At 40.2% G+C, this 20,946-nt stretch overlaps 1 protein-coding gene across 1 annotated transcript in view; it reads left to right on the top strand.

Annotated features, from left to right (window-relative positions):
• The window catches only part of Kcnh5 (potassium voltage-gated channel subfamily H member 5), a 286,479-nt gene that overhangs the window by 94,881 nt on the left and 170,652 nt on the right, over window positions 1–20,946 (top strand). Inside the window, exon 7 of the mRNA XM_021179089.3 lies at window positions 100–526. Within this exon, the coding sequence (XP_021034748.1) occupies window positions 100–526 (427 nt within the window). The remainder of the gene's footprint in view (window positions 1–99; window positions 527–20,946) is intronic.

Here is a 20,946-nt window from a genome sequence, read left to right as displayed (position 1 = left end):
GGATCTGTATGTTTTGGGTATATGATTGGGTGATCATATTTATAAAAGCAGCCCATTAAGTTGTTTCCTATTGTCATTTAAATTTTTTTATTTGTACAGGGAATCAGCAGTCTCTTCAGCTCTTTAAAGGTGGTGCGCCTTTTACGCCTGGGCCGTGTTGCTAGGAAACTGGACCATTACCTGGAATATGGAGCAGCGGTCCTTGTGCTCCTGGTATGTGTGTTTGGACTTGTGGCTCACTGGCTGGCTTGCATCTGGTACAGCATTGGAGACTATGAGGTCATTGATGAAGTCACCAACACCATTCAAATAGACAGCTGGCTCTACCAGTTGGCCTTGAGCATTGGGACCCCATATCGCTACAATACGAGTGCAGGGATCTGGGAAGGAGGACCCAGCAAGGACTCCCTGTATGTGTCCTCCCTCTACTTCACCATGACGAGCCTTACAACCATAGGATTTGGAAACATAGCTCCAACCACAGACGTGGAGAAGATGTTCTCAGTGGCCATGATGATGGTTGGCTGTGAGTATCTTTTTTCTTTCTCTATTAAAACCAATTTTAGTCTTTACAGTTTTTTTTTTCTTCCTACCTCTGAACTCTGATTGGATTGAAATAATTGTTCTCTTAAGGAAGGTTTTAATTGAAATCATTTGCAATTGGTTTACTTTTGATTTAGCCCTAGAGAATAAACATGCAAGGAATGTATTTTACTCTTTGGGATGCATTAGCACATGAAAAACTGTGTGTGTGGGGGGGTGATAAAAAACTCAGACTGGGAAGTCTGCAATTTGATTCCATGCATGTTGTTGTACCTGGCAGCTCTGGAGAGAGAACTAGCTCTGGTATCTAGACAGGAGGTGTCTGGCACATTCCGTAGGTTTTGTTGGCAGTTGGATTCCTAAAAAAGCAGATGGGATATATATATAAGACCATAAGTTAGAAAATATTTTAGTCAATAACTGAATTTCTGAATTAAAGTGGACTTCAGGATACAGTTTGATGTATTTTTTTATTTTAATTTTTTTTATAATGAAGCTAGCACTGTAGTCAGTTGAGTTTGTGACAAAGAATGAAAGGGTTGGTGAACTTGAAAGCCTGCAGCAGTGACAGAGTCCAAGACTCAGTGTGCGTGCCTGACTACAGTGACTTGGCAATGTTCTTGAAAGTAGAATGCCCTTTCAAAGAGCTAAAGACCATGTGCTCTACCCCCACGTTCTGACTGAATGACAGCAGAGTTCCAGACATGAAAGATGTTCAAACTTTAGATGCTGTTTTAAAATGTCTCGAAGGAAAGTTTCCAGGCATCTCCACCTTCAAGCTGACCTAGATGACTCACTGAAGCCCAGTTCAGCCACCAAAAGTAACTTCAAGATTGTGCTGAAGACGTGATCAGCCTTGGCACATTTTATAAGCCTTGAAGTCATTATTACTGGTATTTTGTGTAGTACTTTAGTATAAGCCTTCTTCTACTCCTCCTTTTTTGAGGCTCCAAATGATAGAGCTTTAGATGTGAACATTCATGAAAAAGATTCAGAGTCTAGGCCAATGATTCTCAATCTTCCTAATGCTGCATATCTGATATGTGAACCCTATGAGGCTTGCGACCCACAGGTTGAGAACCACTAGTCAAGACATTTATGCCTCAGAGAGTCCAGACGCTACTGATGTTATGAAATATAATATAGCATGGAGGTACCTGGCAGGCTCATGGCAAGGTATGCCCCTGAGCAATTATGTTATGCAATAAATGTGCTATAAAGGAGGTTTACTAGGGGAAGGGAGAGGAGCGAGGGCCTGGAGAAGGGGTAGACAAAGGGACATGTAGACAGACAGACAGATGGGAGTAGAGCCATGAGGGTAGAGATGAGGTAGGGAGGCAGACAAGGACAGAAAGGGGAAAGAGAAAATGTGAAAACAGAGAAAGAGAGAGAAAACATGGGAACAGAGAGAGGGAACTGGAGTGGCAGCCCACACTTGGTGCGCTTGGAGGCAGGAGGCAGATGATGATGGAAGCTGTTGCTAGTTCCCTGAGAGAAGCCTTGTGGAGTAACCTGAAGCTAACAACTGGAACACTAGTGTTAGCAACTGTTTAGTTCCCTACTTTAGTCATTATGTATTCAGCCACAGAGACAAGAGTACCCAAGTTCTGAGGGTGGATTATTAGGGCTTCAGTAAGATCTAAGATTAGAATGCAAGGGTTGCCTCTTCTAAGGGCCTTTAGTGGTGGGGGGGGAGGCATATTCTATACACAGAGAGATAAATCCATGGTGATTCATTTAATGGGTACTCATATCAAAAAGGTATTTGGGCAATAGTGTGATAAATAAAATGTTCTGTCACATGTAGAATTCAGCACTATGCCGCTTTTAACATTTATGAAAGGCATGTTACCCGATACAATCTAGAACTGGCTAACCTTTCTGAGGATATTACAAATGGACTAGAAATTGCAGTGGTTGTGCAGAGAGGGGCTCTATTTGCTTTGTCTTGGTTTCCTTCTTTCATCCCTGGAATATGGAATCAGAATCTACAGTGTATGTTCTGCCACAGGTGTTGATTCTTGTCATTGTCGTTGCAGGGAAGATACAGAGTTGAGAGTTGTGGGTAGAGGTCCGCATAGTTGGGAGTTGTGGGTAGAGGTCCGCGTAGTTGGGAGTTGTGGGTAGAGGTCCGCGTAGTGTGCTTGCATAGCATGAAAGGCCATGATCGTTCTTAGCGACAGCACTGTGGTGGTGGCTTACACGAGATGTCCCCTGTAGTCTTGGGCATTGGAACACTTTGTTTCCCCATTGATAGTGGGAAGTTTAGGAGATATGGCCATGTTGGGGCAAGTGTGTCACAGGAGGAGGCCTTTGAGAGTTTAAAACGTGAGCCATTTCTACCCAGTTCTCCTTGCTTCCTCCCTGTGCTTCAAAACAAGAGCTATCAGATTCCTGCTCCTCTTTCTGTGCTTCTGCTCCACCACTGTGGAATCTAACCTTCTGGAACTATGACCCCATTTCTTCCATGTGATGCTCTGCTCATGGTGCTTTATTACTGTGATAGGAAAGTAATTGATACAAGCCCTCAAAGCAAAACGAAGCAGAAAAGGACTCATAACTGTCTTAACACCACAAAGACCTTCTCCATGCAATTACGGCCCTCCCCCAACCTCCCCCCCCCCACAGTCTCTTCAAATTAACAGTCTATTCTACCTCTTTATTACTTGTGATTTTAAGATGTAATAAAAATGAAATCATGTAAAATAAAAACTTTTAAAAGTTGCCTTTTAAGTTCCAATTATACCTTTGAGATAAATGTGAATGGAATTTGTCCATAGCTTTCTTCTGGGTTGCATTTTGTGGTTTGGACCACTGCTATTTAACCACTGCTATTTAACCATTCATCTGTTTAAGAACATCTTAATTAAATTAAACATTCTAATTGTTTATGTTTCCTAAGACATCTCCATTGTGTGTATTCACTGTTGATGATGCTGTGTTATGTGAGGATACCTCAGCACAACTGTAAGCTTTTCAGTGAATATGACCCTTCACAGCCTTCTCCCTCCTCCCCTCCCATTAGGGTCCTTTATCTCTTAGACAGATTTCCTCTGCTTTTATGACATGTACACATATATTATTTTATATAACTATATGAAACCCAAGGCTGTAAATGAGAGAAGACATTAAGTATTTGTCTGAGTCTGGCTTAATTTAATTAAAAAGAATATCTCAATTGTACTTATTTTTCTCCACATAAAACACCTTTCTCTTCCTCTCTCACACATGGACAGTTTTCATACCATGTTTTATTTGCTTGTCCTTCTGTTTTGGGGCAGCTACCTTGGTTGCATAACTTACCTATCATTAAGAATGTTTCATGAATCAGTAAACAATCGCAGAGCTTTCCCTTTCTCCTTCCAAGAGACTGTATGACCCCGTGGACTGCCCATACCTCTGCCTACTGTGAAGATTTCCCTTCACGGATGTCTTTCATGGTTGTCCCAGAAACAGTTGTAACACTACAGCTGCCAATTTTTGTGTGGTGATTGCATAACCTTGAGAACCATCAGTAAAACAAGCCCCAGTCTTCTCTTCCTCACTCACCATGGGGCACATGAACTTACAGGTGCACTCCTGGCAGCAGACAGCACTGTAACAGTAGAAACCATAGACATTTGGACAACTTTTTCATATGACTTGCTTGTGCCTTCAGAACCTGCTTGGGTCTGATCATGTATAGACCAGTTCCATTTGATAATTGATTACTACTGTGAACATGCTACTTTATAGCTTGATGGGTCAGATAAAATCCAGCCTATGATGGGCAGCTCAGGTTTCAGTAATTCACTGTCAAATGTTCTATTTCTACTAAGGCCCAGTAGCAGGCCATGAGCTGTCTATCAAAAGGGATATGGTAGAACCTTGCTTCAAAATCCCAAATGTCTCTTCTATGATTCACCTGTAGAGGCCTACCAAAGCCTCCAAACAGCATCCCTATCTGCCACTGATACCTCAGGTACCACTGGATTTACTGGATCATATGGTCCAAGTGGTAGAGCATCCTGTGCAGCAGCCTTGACCTGTTGATGAGCCTTCTATTCCCAGCCCACTCAAATCTAACAGCTTTCTGAGCCACTTGGCATATGGGCCAGGGTAACACACCCAAGTGAGGAATGTATTGTCTCCAGAATCCTTATAGGCCCACTAAACATCATGCTTCTTTCTTGGTGGTAGGACGGACCAAGTACAATAACTTAACTTTCACTTGGGAAGGAATGTCTCTGCATGTGCCATATACTGGTTTTAATTAAGTATTTCACCGAGGTAGAAGGTCCTTTAAGATTAATTGGATTGTGTGTGTGTGTGTGTGTGTGTGTGTGTGTGTGTGTGTGTGTGTGTTACCAATGGATTCACAGTCATTGATATCTCCTGTTCACTTGGTCCAATTAGAATAATGTAGTCAGTATAATGAACTAATGTGAAATTTGTAGAAGAAAGAGATAAGCAAAGTTTTTTCCAACTAAGTTATAACACAGGGCTGGAAAGTTAACATATCCTTAGGAAAAACTGTAATGGTATAGTGCTGGCCTTGCCAACTAAAAACAAATTGCTTTTGGTGGTCTTTATGGACAGGTACAGAGAAAAAAGCATTTGCTAGATCCATAGACTCATGCATACCATGTACCAGGAGATGTGTTAATCTGCTCAAGTAAGGATACCACATCTGGTATAAATGCTGTAATTAGAGTCACTACTTGATTGAGTTTTCAATGTTCAACTGTTATTCTCCATGATCCATCTGTCTTCTGAACTGGCTAGATAAAAATGTTAAAGGGAAATGTATTGGGAGCCATCACCCCTGTATCTTTCAAGTTCTTGATGGTGGCACTAATTTCTGTAGTTCCTCCAGGGATGTGATAACTTTTTTTTTTTCATTCAATTTACTCTTCCCTTTGCCAGAGAAAATTCTAAAGGTTTCCAGTTAGCCTTTCCAACTGTAATAGCCATCACTCCACAGGACAGGGAACCGATGTGAGAATTCTGCCAAATTCTAAGTGTACCTATCCCAATTATACATTCTGATATGCAGGTGGGTTTGGGATTTATCAACTTGGATTCCTTTAGAATGTTTCTACTTTGAAGGGATTGCAGATAAAGGTGCTTGTGCATATGCGGTTATAGTTTTGCATGTACCTAAGTTCTTAATTCTCTGTGATACTGATGAGAACCACAAGTAAGTGCATATTTTGATATTAAAGAATTTGCCAGACTCTTTTTCAATATGGGTAGCCTAGAATAGCATTTCATAACATAATCAAAGTAAAATAAAAACAATGTAGAAGTGTAAACACATTCTTATTTCCTTTGATCATCAAGCTACAACTTCCTATCTAAGACCAAATCAATGTTGTCCATAGCTTGGACCATTGAAGTAGCTCCCTATATTTTTCTTCCATAGCTATTCATGTCCTTGAATCCCTGTCTAGACTCTAGAAGCTAGAGTACCCCCTTTAAAAGTAAAAACACAGCACCATTCCTTAGCACAGATATCTCTAGTGGATATAAAACAAAGACTAAATTGCTTACTGTTTCCACATATATTTACCCCCCCCAAACCTCCCAGATCAACCACATTCCCCACTCTGATGTCTATTCTTAGTTATCAAGTTGACTCCATCTGGAATTAACCCAAGTGGCAGGATACACCTGTGAGAGACTTTTCTTAATTAAATCATCTGAAGTGGGAAGACTCACTTCTAATCCAAATCTCTTGAACTGGAAACATACACCTTTAATACAAACCTTTTGAGGTGGGAAGATCCACCTTTCATCTGGGCCACACCTTCTGCTTGCAGCCTCTATAAAGGAATTGGAAGAAGGAGGCTTGCTCTTTTTGCCTGCTTGTTTCTGCTCTCCCTGACAAGTCCATTCCTTCACTGGCATGAGATCCTGCTCCTTTAGAATTCTGGCATATACTGAAGACCTGCTGAGACATCCAGCCTAATGGACTGAACAACTACTAGATTCTTGGACTCTCTGTTTGTAGACCATAGTTTTTGGACTAGTTGGACTGTAGCCTGTAAGCCATTTTATTAAATCAATTTATTAAATAAATTTTGTAATGTATCATCCATGCTACAATGTGATGTTGGTGATACAGCTGTTGTTGAGTCATTTCTGCTCCTCTAAATAATAGCTCCTCTATATTCCTGTAGGTAGCTCCAATAAAATCCATTGATTCACCAAATTAGACTTTGGTGGTATCCATACACATCATCAATTCATCTAGGTTAAGTAGGTGTTCATACCCATCTGTTCGTATCTCTGTTGGAAATTCTCACACAATTTCAGTTGGGTTTTCAAAATGCCATTGATTCATAGTTGATTTTATTTTATTTTCTATGTTGTGTGTGGCTGACTATATCTGCAAGATCTAGATCCCCTATCCTCTTGTTTTCAGTTCCTGATTAGTTTTAAGCCTGGCCACCTTCTTCCTTGAGTTTCTGCTATCTCATTTCAATGCATGAATAGACATCTTTTCATCTATTCTGGTACTCAGCATCTTCGTGCCAATTGGCTTTACATTTCTGTTTAAGCCTCTGTGTGAGTCCAGCTTCTATAGCCAGACTGTTCCAAGGAAATGCATTTTAATATTCTTCTTAGTTCTGCAGTCTGTAGTGATTTTGTGGCATATTTCCCTTCAGATAAACTGAGACGGTTATAAAAGTCTTTCAGACTCGTGAAGTGGTACACCTTGAACAGTTCCAGGCTTTATTACACATGTATGTACAGAATATCAAATGTGAACACTGCAGATGTTTGTAATCTTGTCTTTTCTTCATTTAATACTACTAAGGAAACTAAGCAAAAATATTCCACTGCTGGTCTCAGAATTGCGTATGTTCTGTCCATCCATCATGGACAAGAATTTAAAGTTTCTCCTCTCCCTCTCCCTCTCCCTCTCCCTCTCCCTCTCCCTCTCCCTCTCCCTCTCCCTCTCCCTCTCCCTCTCCCTCTCCCTCTCCCTCTCCCTCTCCCTCTCCCTCTCCCTCCCCCTCCCCCTCCCCCTCCCCTCCCCCTCCCCCTCCCCCTCCCCCTCCCCCTCCCCCTCCCCCTCCCCCTCTCCCTCTCCCTCTCCCTCCCCCTCCCCCTCTCCCTCCCCCTCCCCCTCCCCCCTCAGAGAGTGTTTATCTTTCCATCTCTTTCTTTCTCTTTCTTTGCTGTGCATGTGTGTGTGTGTGTTTTTGCATGTGTTGTGTTTTGTGTTTATTGTGCTTGTTTTATTGTGGGGAGAGCCTCTTAAAGTTTTAATGTGATACAACAATATTTAGATATTTTAGTGGTAGCTAATCCAGTTTCTCCATTTGAGTCCTTTTATCCTTTTGTGGTGTTTTCTTTTCTGATTCTTATGTTCTTACCATCAAATGCTAAGTTGCATGTTGACTTTGTCTAGTAATTTAACCATACGATGTTTTGTGAGTGAGTACTAGAGAAATCTTTAAGGAGAAGTCATGACTGTAATTTAGTTTCCCTTGGGAGGATGTAAACACAAATCTTTTCATCTCATATACGGCACTGAGGACTGGCTAAAGGAACGATTGCTCTCATGTCTGGTTTGAGATTGTTGGAGTTAATTATAGCAGCACTAGTGACTCAAAGACAGCATCTTTTTCACTAGAAATTCCATCTTTGTATGTGAGCTGATTCCGGAAAACTGCAGCTCTGCAGCTCAGTGCTCATCTTGCAGACAACTTCTTTGAAGAGTCTACTTTCTCCAGAAATTGCGTACTGCCTTTATAACCCTTGAAAGGACCTTATAAATCTTGTAACTTTCTGAGTTTCTCAAGTGAGTTTCATGAACTTCCTGCACCTTCTAAGTTTCCTGAGCTTCCTGAATTTTAGACTCTGTCCTCTTTCCACAAAGGCTGTTTCAACTTAGAGGAAATAGTTATGGAGTTTTGACCCATTCCTAAGGTATCTCAGCTAATTCCCATGTCTCTAGGATAATAATGCATCTCTGTTATCTGCTATTGGGGAAGTTTTTAAACTTAAAACTCATTCAATCCTAGGCTTGCCCAACGTGGAAAATCTATTTGTTCAGCCTGAATTGATTTTTTTTTTGTTCTTCTCAATATATGTTTTCATTCATACTTTTATGACTTCAAATTGTCTCTTTGTAGTTTTGGCATATTTCCCATCTGGAGTGACATCTATAGTTCTGGGAGTAGCTATTACCTTAACAATTTAGTCAGGTCCTCTCCAGTGTTCCACATCTGTCTTTTGTGAATGAATCTGACATTTTGTTTGCATTCATGAAGCTCACGCTCAAAGGCTGTCAGTGAGAGAGTATCACAGCAGTTCAGTTCTGCAGCAGTTGTTGAGAATAACAGATTTGTTTTTGTTACATCAAGAGGTGGGTAATCTCTTTGCTAATTTGCTCAGTAAATACTTAATGGTGCTTTCGTGAAATGGTTTCTAATCCACTTAATTTACATAATCTTGTTATTGAATCCTAATAATTTTCCATTTTCTAAAGATCAGCAGACTGTCTAATTTTGCAGCTATTCATAAAACACCTTAGTACACTGATAATTTGTTTTGATGGTTATAAAACAACAGGATCTGAGTGTAGATTTTTGTTTTCTAATGTGATTATCCTCTTAATGTATTTTTATGAATCTTCTTCTAAAGATTCATCAAGAAAGCAATTTACATTATTACTAAATTATCATATAACTTACATTTTAGTTTAATCTATCCATCACAAAGAACTCTATATTTGCCTCTTTATTACAATTTTATAAAACAGAGAAACACAAATAGAAAGCGAGTTACAGATGACTCTTGTTCATAAATAGTATTTTTCTCCTTGTGCATATTTGCATATGTATAATTGTATTAATTGTCCATTGAATATATTGTTAAGGTTGCAGATATAATGCATAAAAGGTCTACCAGGTTGGATTTTGAGCATTCATTTTATTTAAAACATTACTTATTCTTTCTACTATTGTTTGATTAAGTTTCAGATTGAGGTAGCTTAACTCATATGAAATGTAACAGTGAGAATTTATTCTGCTTCAGGGAGATTTGAGAAGCTAAGAGAAGCAATACTGAAAACCATGAAGATAAATAAATTGTTGAGGTTTAACTGGCAGGCAAGAAACCCAGTTAATAATGATGATAGTGTGTACAGTTTTCCAAAATGATATCATTGACGGTCACTTAAACACTCTAGAAACATTTTGTAATGGACAAGAACAGTTTACAACCAAGCAGGAAAATGGTTTGGAAGATTTATTAGAATGGCAAGACCACCTGCCAATGGAATGTGTATGATGGGAAATTTGACTTTCCATGTAGGTAGTAAGAGTTACTGGGGTGTGTTCAGTCACACAGTAGTCATCATCAGAGGCCAGCGCCACACATCCTCATCAATAGTTGGTGAGCTCACTCAGCATCTCTGTACAATTCATACTAAGAGTCAAGTGAGCTTATGGACTTTGTCCTTGACATATCCTCATTTGGAAAAAACATCAACTGAGCATAGAAGACGTAGAGACTAAGAGAATATACATTAATTGGGTACAAAGACCTGAGGGACCATCTTACAGAGTCTTCAAGTCTCTGTGTGTTTTAATTAATTTTTCAAATGTTAAATGCAAGAATTGAATGATGGTATTTCCATCGCTTTTTTTTTTAATGCTGACATCCTAGCGTACCTTCACGTGGTAATACCACTGCCCATTGGGTGGGGCACATGATCCTGTGGAAAGGAGATGGCATCACAAAGAGTGCCATTGCTCTATGGAGAAAAGAAGTGTCCTGCATGCAACAAGCATAAAGAGATGAGAGGGAAGGTTGTCGGGGGGAATGTCATGAAGGTAAGAAAACATGCTGTTGCAAAGAGTATTTGGAAGGGGAAATGTTTTTCCACATACAAATGAGGCACTGGGAAGATTGAAATGCACTTGACTTGGGGCCCAAAAGACATTTTCACAAGCACCGTGGAGACCTATGAGGTAACCTGACCTAGATGGATTCACAGAACGACTTAAAAGTGAGTTATTGTTCTATTCCAATATTAAGGACATTCTTCCACCAACCGTCATGTAACAATTGAGTTAGCTCAGGTGTAACATTAACTGCTGTGTTACACGGTCTCCTGAGCCTGCTCTTGAGATGTAGGAGGGAAATGGAGTGTGAGCATGCTCATTTTCACTTGGGTTTCCTGCTTAGCCAGATGGGGAGAGCTTTAAGCCTGGTGTTTATTTTGGAAACTGGGCCAGTTCTTTATGTTTGCTCTACCCTTGCCTGTGAGAAAGATTTTTGCTTTTATCTTCTCTTTCCTTTAAGAAAATGAGTATCCCACGAAGTGACACATTTTGTGAAGCTCACAGTTCATGGTTCTAGGTAGTTCTTTTATGGTTAATACTTTCAGATGTAGTCCAGTGGTTAAAAAAAGACCATGTGAGGTGCATTCTTGTCCCCATCTCCTTATCAAAATAGAACTGCCCTTTGCAGGAATGTTCTTTCATATCCTGTTTCTTTTGAAGCCAAGTCACATTTCCACAAGGACTGCTAGAATCTGTAAAGCGTGTTTCCAGAAAACAGCAAGAAATGTTCTTAATGGTCTATTAAGAAGTTGGGTGTGGGGTTGAGATCCAGGACTCAGGGATGGAATTGTGTATTACTGAGAGTTCTTTAGTCCATTTGGGACTACAGTAGCTGTTATAAAGCACTGGTATGTGGCTGCCATTAGAAGCTTCTTGGCCCCCAGTGAGCTTGTTAATATTCAGTGAACTTGTTCAGGATGTCAGAGAAGAGAAGTACTGCATGCCTCTCTCTCTCCCACCGTATCTCTACCTTCCTACTGATCACAATGTCCATCTCTTCCTCCACTTCCAGCTTATCTCTGTAGACCAGGATCCAAGACTTTGTAGGAATGAAAGTGGATAGCTGTGTTCACTGAGACAACGTTGAGTGTGTAAATGAAATGATATAGTATAACTTAGAATGTGTTGCCGAGTAGAGAAAGATACATCGAGACAGGGAGAGAGAGAGAGAGAGAGGGGGGGGGGAGAGAGAGAGAGAGAGAGAGAGAGAGAGAGAGAGAGAGAGAGAGAGAGAGAGAGAGAGAGAAGAGAGAGAGGAAATACTTTAATACTTTGGCCTTTTTGGCCTTTTGGTGGAAATTTCATGCATTTCATTTGGGCTTGAGTGGAAAGCAGACGTGTCTGGGGAGAAAGAAGGAAAATAAAATATCAAAAGGCTTTTCCTCATTTCAGGAGGGCTTTGACTATTATCCTAAAAGTTCTGGGATAAGGAAAAGAATTTGGTTCTTCTGTGTGGAAGATTAGTTTGAGAAGACAATGGGTATTGGCAAAGAAACCAACTAGGAAGCTGTTGTGGTAGCTCAGGATGACATGATGAGGTGTGACGTGTATGGAAGGTGTCTAAATGTAGAGTTGGCATTTTATAGTAACTATTTTAGGCTTTACTGATGATACCATCATCTCCATTACTGTCTTGCTAGAATGTCCATAGAAAACACAGAAATGAATGAACACAATCCAACTTTGAATAGGTGCCAGACTAAGTGGCTCACTGCTTGTGAGAGACTGTAGACTTCTGAGGCTGGAAACCTGGGTTCAAGTGTTTCATCATCTCTTATAAGAATTTATACCTGCTTTCTAAGGTGTGGATCATGACCCTGTGACTGAATGTAAGGTACATGGGAATTTGGTATCAGTAAAAGGTTTGGGAATGTGCAAAGATCAAGCATTAATTAAAAATCAATTGCGGGAGAGCAATGGAGGTGTTTTGGCAGTGCTTGCTAATGCTGCACTGCAGTTCTGGTTCTGAGCAGACAACACATACTCTCTGAACCCTGCACCACTAATGGGTCCTACATACTACATAGAAAATTGTTATTTTTATGACTTATTGTATATCTATTTTATATGCCCATGTTCTTGGGGTTGCATAAAAATACCTGGGCAAAAAGGAGAAACAAGTGGAGAAAGTTTAAGAAACTTGGGGATAAGCCTTCACCTATAAGATGTAGAGAACACACCCTGTCTTGTCTTGCAGAGTTATTTGGGATATCCATTTGGGAGAGTCTATAACACGTTCCGAAGACAGATTTTAAATTTGTAGTTGATGATGAAGTGAGTGTGTGGGGTACTAGAGAAGAATCTAAAAGGATGCATAGATTTCTACAAATTCAGCCAGGTGAGCTATAAAGCACATTTCTGAGGCAGAAGAGAAGAAATTGGCAGAATGATGCTGCAGCCAGAGGAGATGCCGCAGGTCCTCAGGCTGGAGGGCTTGGCTGGGCCATTGGAATGTGCTGTGGGCTTTCAGAGACCTGAGCCACGGAGAGGTGGCTCTAGGAGTCATTGCCTATAGAAAGTAATGGGTGTTCAGACAGGAGGGACATGAAGCTGACTGAGTTGGGAAAGGAGAGTCTCGGAGTGTGTAAAGAAGAGAAAATTTTCTCTTGGGTTATAAACTAAAATTGAGCAGAAGAGAACTTTTTAGTCAGAAAAGAGGTTTATTTTCTCATTACATGATCATTTATTGATTTCCAGTGAGTTCAATTTGACCTCTAAGGAGCTGTGCACTTCTCAGGACAGACTGACCTGGGAGGCAAGGGGATGTTTTTTGAGAAAAGAAGCCTCATAGGATCCTCATACAGGTGTCATCAAGAGTCAATTGACAGATAATTTTAATATTGCATAAAATATTATTTTTTCATAGACTGGAAGACTTATAAATGTACATATGAGTATATTTAGTGCTAGTTAAAATAAATATTGTAGCCTTTATGCTGGAGTTTCAGAATGGTTTTGCTGTGCTTAGAGAAGGATTTTCTTTGGGATGCTTTCTAAGTCAGCTTCTAAGTCACCAGCAGCCAGGGATGCAGTGCTACCTTTGGGGTGTGTGTGTAGGAAATATGATCTTTATGTGATGAAAACTACATTCAGTTTCTCTTCCGAGAAATGCTGGGGACATCACATATTCTCTTTGAAGATATAGCTGCCCTTTCAGAAGCAGTTTCAACAGCTGCCTTTTGGACTCTACCATCTTTAAAGCTGAATTTTTATTTCAGAATGTCCAGCATTCATAATTTATAGAACTCTAATCTGGAAATATTACCAATTTGAAGTAGTTGGGAAAGAAAAACCCCTTCATCGATATCTTGAGTCGGGTTTAGACTCCTCCTCAGAGAGTTTGGTAGAGGATTTGTACTTCTGGGCATGTTTTCTTGCTTTGAGAGGGCCTTGAGTTTGTCTACCAGGTTCCTCAGAGACCTGACACCTACTTTATAGCTGGGTTTCTTCCATGTCTTTCTTTATGAGTTCCTAGCTGAGAACAGACACCTTTCTTCTGTCTACACGTGAGCCCTCAAATAAGTTCCTTCAACCTCTGACCCCTTACTGTGTGGCATCCTCAGACTTCCCCATCTGGATGCTCCCTTCTCTATTCCAGGACTCCTAGCAGCAGCTGGAATCAGGGAAGATGAGGCAGGTGCTCCTGAAGCCTATGCTACTCAACGTTACCCTTTTCAGACTCCTCCCACTCAGATTTGCTCATATTCACTCTTTCTAGCTCTCCCAAACCTATGACCACCATTCTTTGCTTTTGCTGGTGATCGGATGGTAACTCTTACAGATGCCGTTTTTAAAAATTATTATTTCACATTTGAACCTTCTCATAAAGAGGCAGTGTGTGTGTGTGTGTGTGTGTGTGTGGTATAAGATGGCTTTTATTCTGAGTCAAATACACAGGAAGACTTCTTGTTCTTTGTTATCATTGTCTTCTCCTTCATCTGTTTCTTCATCTGCTTGTTCTTTCTCCTCTTCCTCTTTCTCCTCCTGCTCCTCCTGCTCTTCCTGTTCCTCCTCCTTCTCCTCTTCCTTTTCTTTCTTTCCCTTCTTCTTTTGAGATGGAGTCTTGCTATGATATCCTTGAACCCTTTATGCTCCTGCCAGAGCCCTGAATAGTGGCATGATTTTCCTATGTTCTATAACTATCACTCTAATGCTGTGTGAAAAAAATCTGTAAGGGTTAAAGGGTGGAAGAGAGCATAATGTTCAATAGTTAAGGTGAGAGATGATGGTGGTAGTTGGAAATGGTTCGATTGCAGACTTATGGTTGAGACTTGTAAATGGGATGGGGCGAGGGAGAGAAGAATTCACTTTTAATTCACTGGTGTACGCAGCTACTGTACTGAGCCAAAGGTGCTCTTTTGTAATGTTGTGTGGAGTGTTACATACATGGCTCTAGAGGTTAGTAAAGTGAGCCAAAGTGCGGTTAGATATGCTTTGTAGTTGGTTTCTCCCTACAATAAGTGCTTTCATTCGATTCTGCTCTTTTGGCACCTCATCCATCTCTTCATCCTCATCTCTACCTCTAGTCTGGAGACATGATTTTGCCTCCTCAATCCATAAAAAAGCACACATCCATGTGAACAAACACCCAGCCTTGCATCCCCCTTCTCCTGCATCTGCCCAGTCTTCCATGTTCATGCTTCCTAAAGGCTTGGCTTCCTGGGTCCATTTACTTTCTGTTGGGAGTGAACCTCTTTCCCTGTCCTGCAGCTTCTCTTTATTGACAGGCTTCCTAGACAAGTTCTCCCCATCGTGTGACCCTTTAGCGATTTTCACCCTTCTCCTCTGTTGCCTCCTTACCCACTTCCCTTGATAGTTCTCTGTGTTGCCGGATTGCCTTTCTCCAAAATGCCGAAAACTGTGATATTGGAAATGAATCATTGACAGACCAAGGGCAGCTGCCTTGAGAGCCTGAACAGTTTTTCTCACAGTTGTTACTTAATGGGAAGAGCTGGCTCTCAGTTATTTCTCTGATGATATGGTCTGATAGTTCTACAATTAGAAATCCCACTTTGTATGTCCTTGATGACAGAAGGGCCTCTGAAACTCTTTTCCCCGAACAGATGTAATTCTTTATCTATTACTAGTTCCTTGTCACAATAAAGCAGAAACATACGATGAGATCACTCAAGAAGGTGGAGGAAACACACAAGCCTGGGGTGTGCCCTTTGGATGGGACAGGAAGGAGCTAAGGCTGCTCGGTGATACCAACAAGGATAAGATGGTTCAGACTCCTTTATTCCTAATTCTTTGGTGGAAAAATTAATAAAGGCTTGATAATTTACAGTACTTTGTCTGCAACTTACTACCCTGCAGTCTATGTTCCCTAGTCAGATGGATGTTCCTGTCACATCAGATCTCATTATCTTGTTAAAGTCTGTAAATGGATCCTTTAATTTTTTGTGTGTGAGTGTTTATTACTTGCCTCTCCAATTAAGATAGGAGTCACAAAGTCAGAGAAATTGTACAGTCCAGATCTGTTCCTCAGGAGTGACAGGAACATTATTTTGGGAGAGAAGAGTGAATTTGATACTCCATATTTGAAAAGTGGCCCAAACCACACAGCTCCATAATAGTGGTTTCCAATGTATGGACCAGGAATGGAGAAGCAGAAATCCACATCTGATTTCAGGTTTCTATGAACAGAGGTTCGTCCCTGTCCTCTGCCTCCTTTTGTTTCTCAAAGCACCCTCAACAGCACTGTCTACCTGTTCTTTTTTTGTTGGCTCTTTAAGGGATTCATACAGCATGTTTTGATCATATGCAATACCAAATTTTCTCCAATTCATCCTGCTTCCTACCCAGTTCTGTGTGACTTAAAAAAAATTCAAGAACCAATTGGTGATACCCCAATATTCTTGAGTATGTCCTCTACTGGAGGACCATCAACTTGCCAGGGCTATAATCTTAGAGAAAACTGTCTTTCCCAGTAGCTAACTATTACCAATAGCTCCATGGCACTGAGGTGATATTGTGTTCCCAACCCCTCTCTCACTGCTAGGATTTGGTCTTGGGCTTGCACAGGTTTTGGACATGCTGTCACAGCTGTTGAGTTCATATGTGTAACTGGTTTGCTGTGTGCAGAAGATGTTATCTTGTCCCCACCACTCTAGGCTCTCACACTCTTTCCACCTCTTCTGCAATATCTCTGAGCACTCCAAGTTCCCTCTAGGGCTGACAGTTCTGCAGCCATTTATTTTTGGAACCTTGGGTAATTGTAGGCCACTGACAATCATGTTCTCTCTCTCTCTCTCTCTCTCTCTCTCTCTGTGTGTGTGTGTGTGTGTGTGTGTTTTTGCCACACACATGTGCCACATCACACATGTAGAGGTTAGAGCACCATCTCTGCAGCTGGGTTTCACTTTCTACCTTGTTTGAGTCGGATTCTTGTTTTTGTGCGTCCAAACATTCTCCTGTCCTCTTTTCCCATCTGGCCATGAGAATGCTGGGATTATGGGTGTGTACCATAACATCAGACTTTTTGTGGGTTCTAAACCCAGATTTCCATGATTGACAGGCAAGTGCTTTTCCTACTAAGGAATCTCTGTGGCCATGCAGGCTGCTCTATACGTAATTTTCCACTATTCTGACTTCCTAGCCTTCTGCATAGGAAATAGGATATATTCTTTGTTTTTGGATTTCCTTCAACCTGCTTTGGGTCTCTGCTGTCATCTCCCAGACTTGTATTTTACTCTCTCTGCCTCCTTCCATTTTTTTGGGTGGGAGAAAGAGCTAAGATTTTAGTAATGCATAATAGAACAAGAACAATAGCAAAGTTATTTTCTATCTCAAGGGCCTGGCACTTAAAAAAATAATTCATGCTTTCAGGATAACTGTTTTGGCCCTAGGCTTTAAGATGTCTCATCCAAAACCCAAAGCCAAGCTAGTCTTTTCATTCTTAGCAGCAGCTATACTGATCATTGAAAAATAGCTGTCAGTTTCCACACCAATCATAGAAAACTGATTATCAATTTCAATGACAGGAAACAGAGTGGCAATTAGGGAGGCCTAGTGAGTATAAGGGGAAACATTCCTGTGTTTCTTATCTTTAACCACAACTAAATCTGGACATTAATGAAAATTTTATTATTTTATTTTATTTATTTTTGCTCATTAGCAATGCAAAAACACTACTGGAGAATTTAAATGGTTTGCAAACAATTACCTGTGTCACAAATACAGTTTAGACAGGGGTTCTTGCAGGCCAGATGGCTTTCAACTCACTCTGTAGCCAGGGTGATGGTAATCCTCTGGCCTTCAATTCTGAGGTGCTGTGAGTACAGGTATAAGCTACCAAATCTGGTTCATACAGCGTTGGTGATGGAGCCCAGGCCTTGCATGGTAGGCAAGTACTCTATTCACTCAGCTCTATTCCAAGCCCCTTGAGTTTAGTTATTCAGTTTGACTATTCTCTTCAAGAAAGGGCAACTTAAGGTCAGCATGATTTCAATACTGACTTTTAGAAGCACAAATATGCTTACTTATTTATTTCTGGTTGAGTGAAGAACCATAGCCATATAGGTGTATTTTAAAGAAACTTTAATCACAACAAAATCACATTCATTTATCCAAGGACAGATCTCAGTGGCTTCTGATGCTTGAGGCCAGCTTTCCTGTGATGAAGGGAATCTACTTGATAATTTCATCATTTCGAGTAGTTCCTAGAGAAAATAAGGGAAGTGATTGGATTTGGTTGATATGAAAAGGATACAGCTGAGAGAAACAGGAATAAACCAGATGCATAGAGTGGGGAGGGGAATCCAGGTATTTTGCAGCCCTGTGATTTACCTGATTCTTTTCTTTTTAATCTTAATTCTATAATTCAGAGTATTTGCATGCATGGAAAATTAATTTAAGGGGAAATACTAGAGCTATAGAAGTTGGTCAGGAGGGGATGAAATGTTACTTGAAGGAATAATTGTTAACAATGTGCACTTGTATATCTAAAAATATCACAGTGAAACCCATTAGTTTGCACCATTAGTATATGCTAATAGAATTCGTTTTCAAATCAAAGTAACACGTTCCCATTTAAAGAGCAAGTAAGTGGATAGTAAGATTTATTTTGAAGAATAGAAATTATATTTTCTACACACATTTTTCTATTTCCCAGAATGCTTTAATGAAATTTCTGGGTTTTTTTTGGGGGGGGGGTACTTATTATCTATATTATTAGAGGAATGTTTTGGTGTCAACACTGTCTGTTGGTTTCTTCATGTCTTACATTTCCAATTTTTACCTTTCTTATGTATTCTGGTTATAATTGTGATCCAGTCACAATGTTGCTTTCATTATTACTGCTATCTAAACACCTTCTACAACCAAATCATGGGGTGTACTCTGATCATGTCCCAGAACAACACTGAGTTCTCTCTAGGCTAATGATTGTCATTAAATTCTTTTCTTTGTTTTCCATGTGCTTCTTTTAATTCCATCATTAGATTTTCCTCCTGTACATAATTTGAAATCTCAGGGCAATCAGCCGGACGGTTGTAGCTTTGCTTTTTGGGTGTATCTTTCTGGATCCCTCTAACTTTATCCAGCCTAGACTCTTGTCTATAGTCTGAACACACAGCTCTCAGACTGCTACTGCCATTATGGTCTCCAGGGTCATTTTGCCTTCTCTTTTGTGGATTCTTTATATGTTAGATCTAGTTTTCTCTGATATTACATCATGCCTTAAGCTCATCTCCCAAATCACATCTTTTCCTAACCCCATATATTATATGGATTAATATTGTAAGATAAAAATTATACTTTAGGCTGTACTATTGGTCTAACCTTTTCAGGTTATATTTGAGAATTAAAGAAAGGTATGATCTTTACCAGCATCGTGGATAAAGCTGGATCAAAATATCTTCAATTTCTTAAACTTAGGATTTGATTTATTCCCTATAGAATACAAGACAGCAATAACAGAACAGGAATAAATCCATTCTTAGTAATACAGCTAAACTGAAGACAATTGGGCCTAAATTTCCTCTCTTTAATGGACAATTCATGCCTTTAGTTCCTGACTTTAATTGACAGCATTCTGTACCTGTGAGTGACTACGCACATCACTATTTGGATTTTATTGGCAAATCATAGGTGACAGTTCAGTTTGGACTAAGACAAACATATTGTCAGATTTGAATATTGTATCTGGGCTTGATTTTAGTTAAAAAGCACTTGGATTCCTATGAAGTTTTCCCCTGTGAACACTGCTATGTCAGCATTACTGTTAAAATCTTTGGCTTGACTTATACACCCAAAAATAGATGTATGGAGTGTGGGGTCTACTGAATTGGAGAGGATGAAACCTGAAGTGACTTCTTGTTGTACCAGGAATTTTTCTGTTGTTAGAACTTGGCCTATTGAAATGAAAGCAGAAAAAGTCTGACAAGTCAAAGTTACCATGGCTGGTAGTAAAAGGAAAAATTTGAAAATATCATGATTGTATTCTGTGTCTGTGGTATAAACTGAATCCTCATACTCAGGGGTAGAAGATGACACAGTGGGAATTAAACATGGTAATGAGTCTAGGGTAGGCAGTGCTAATGACTATTCCAACCTGTAGATGATGAGCTATTGAAGTCTCTGAGAAGAAAATTGCATGATATGGCATGTTGAAAAGAGTTAGGCTGATCATTGCATTGACCGTAAGTTCTACAGTGACAAGGTCAGATGGGGAAGACAATCTAGGGAGGTTAGTGAAGTGGTTGTAGTGAGATGTCATGATTTCTTGAACCAACAAAATAGCAATGGTGAGAATTGGTTGGACACTAGTTATGTTATGAATATAGAGCCAACAAGACTTGATAACACATGAAATATGGGGTTAAAATATTTGTGTGTGTGTGTGTGTGTGCACACGCACGTGCACACAAGCATGAGTGTTTGTATATGTGTTATAAACATGCAACTATCCACAGATGTTAGGGAACTATCGTATTTCCTAGAGCTACAGCTAGGTGGTTGTCTTCAGTCTCATATGAGTGCTAGGTATCAAAACCAGATCCTTTGCAAGAGAACAAGTGCTGTTAACTGCTAAGTCAACTCTCCAGCCCCTAGATGTAGGGTTTTAAAGTGATGGAGAAATTAATGATGACCTCAACATTTGCTTGGTCTACATATATCTAAGGAAGAGGAAGAATCTCAGAGATTCTGGAGAGATTGCTGTGGTGAAATTAGGGGCTAAGTTTTGAAAAGGTATATTAAGTTTGAGATGCTGGTTAGGCATGTAACTAGAGCGATCTAGTAGCTCTTTCTAATGATGAATCTAGGTTTCAGGAACAGCTCCTGGGATGGTAACAGATTTGGAAATGGTGTGGTGGTGATTTAAAAGTCAAAGGAGTTGTTGCAGCCTCCTCATGATAGAGGATAAATAGAAAAGAATCTCTTGTGACTTCCCATCCCTAGCAGTTGGCAAGCAGAGAACAAATAAGGAAATGGAACAGTAAGGGAGCATTCAGAAGTCAAAAGGTTCTGTGGGAGGAAGGTGCACTGGAGGCCAGTTAAGAGGCATTTGAAATGGGGGTTGTGTGATCAGTTGAAGGTCAAGCAGGACAGGATCTATAGA

Source organism: Mus caroli, unplaced genomic scaffold (assembly GCF_978045245.1).
Source record: "Mus caroli unplaced genomic scaffold, Mus_caroli_1 scaffold_14, whole genome shotgun sequence".
Taxonomy (NCBI): Eukaryota; Metazoa; Chordata; class Mammalia; order Rodentia; family Muridae; genus Mus; species Mus caroli.
Note: the sequence above shows the minus strand (reverse complement) of the source record. Positions and strands in the feature narration are given on the sequence as shown.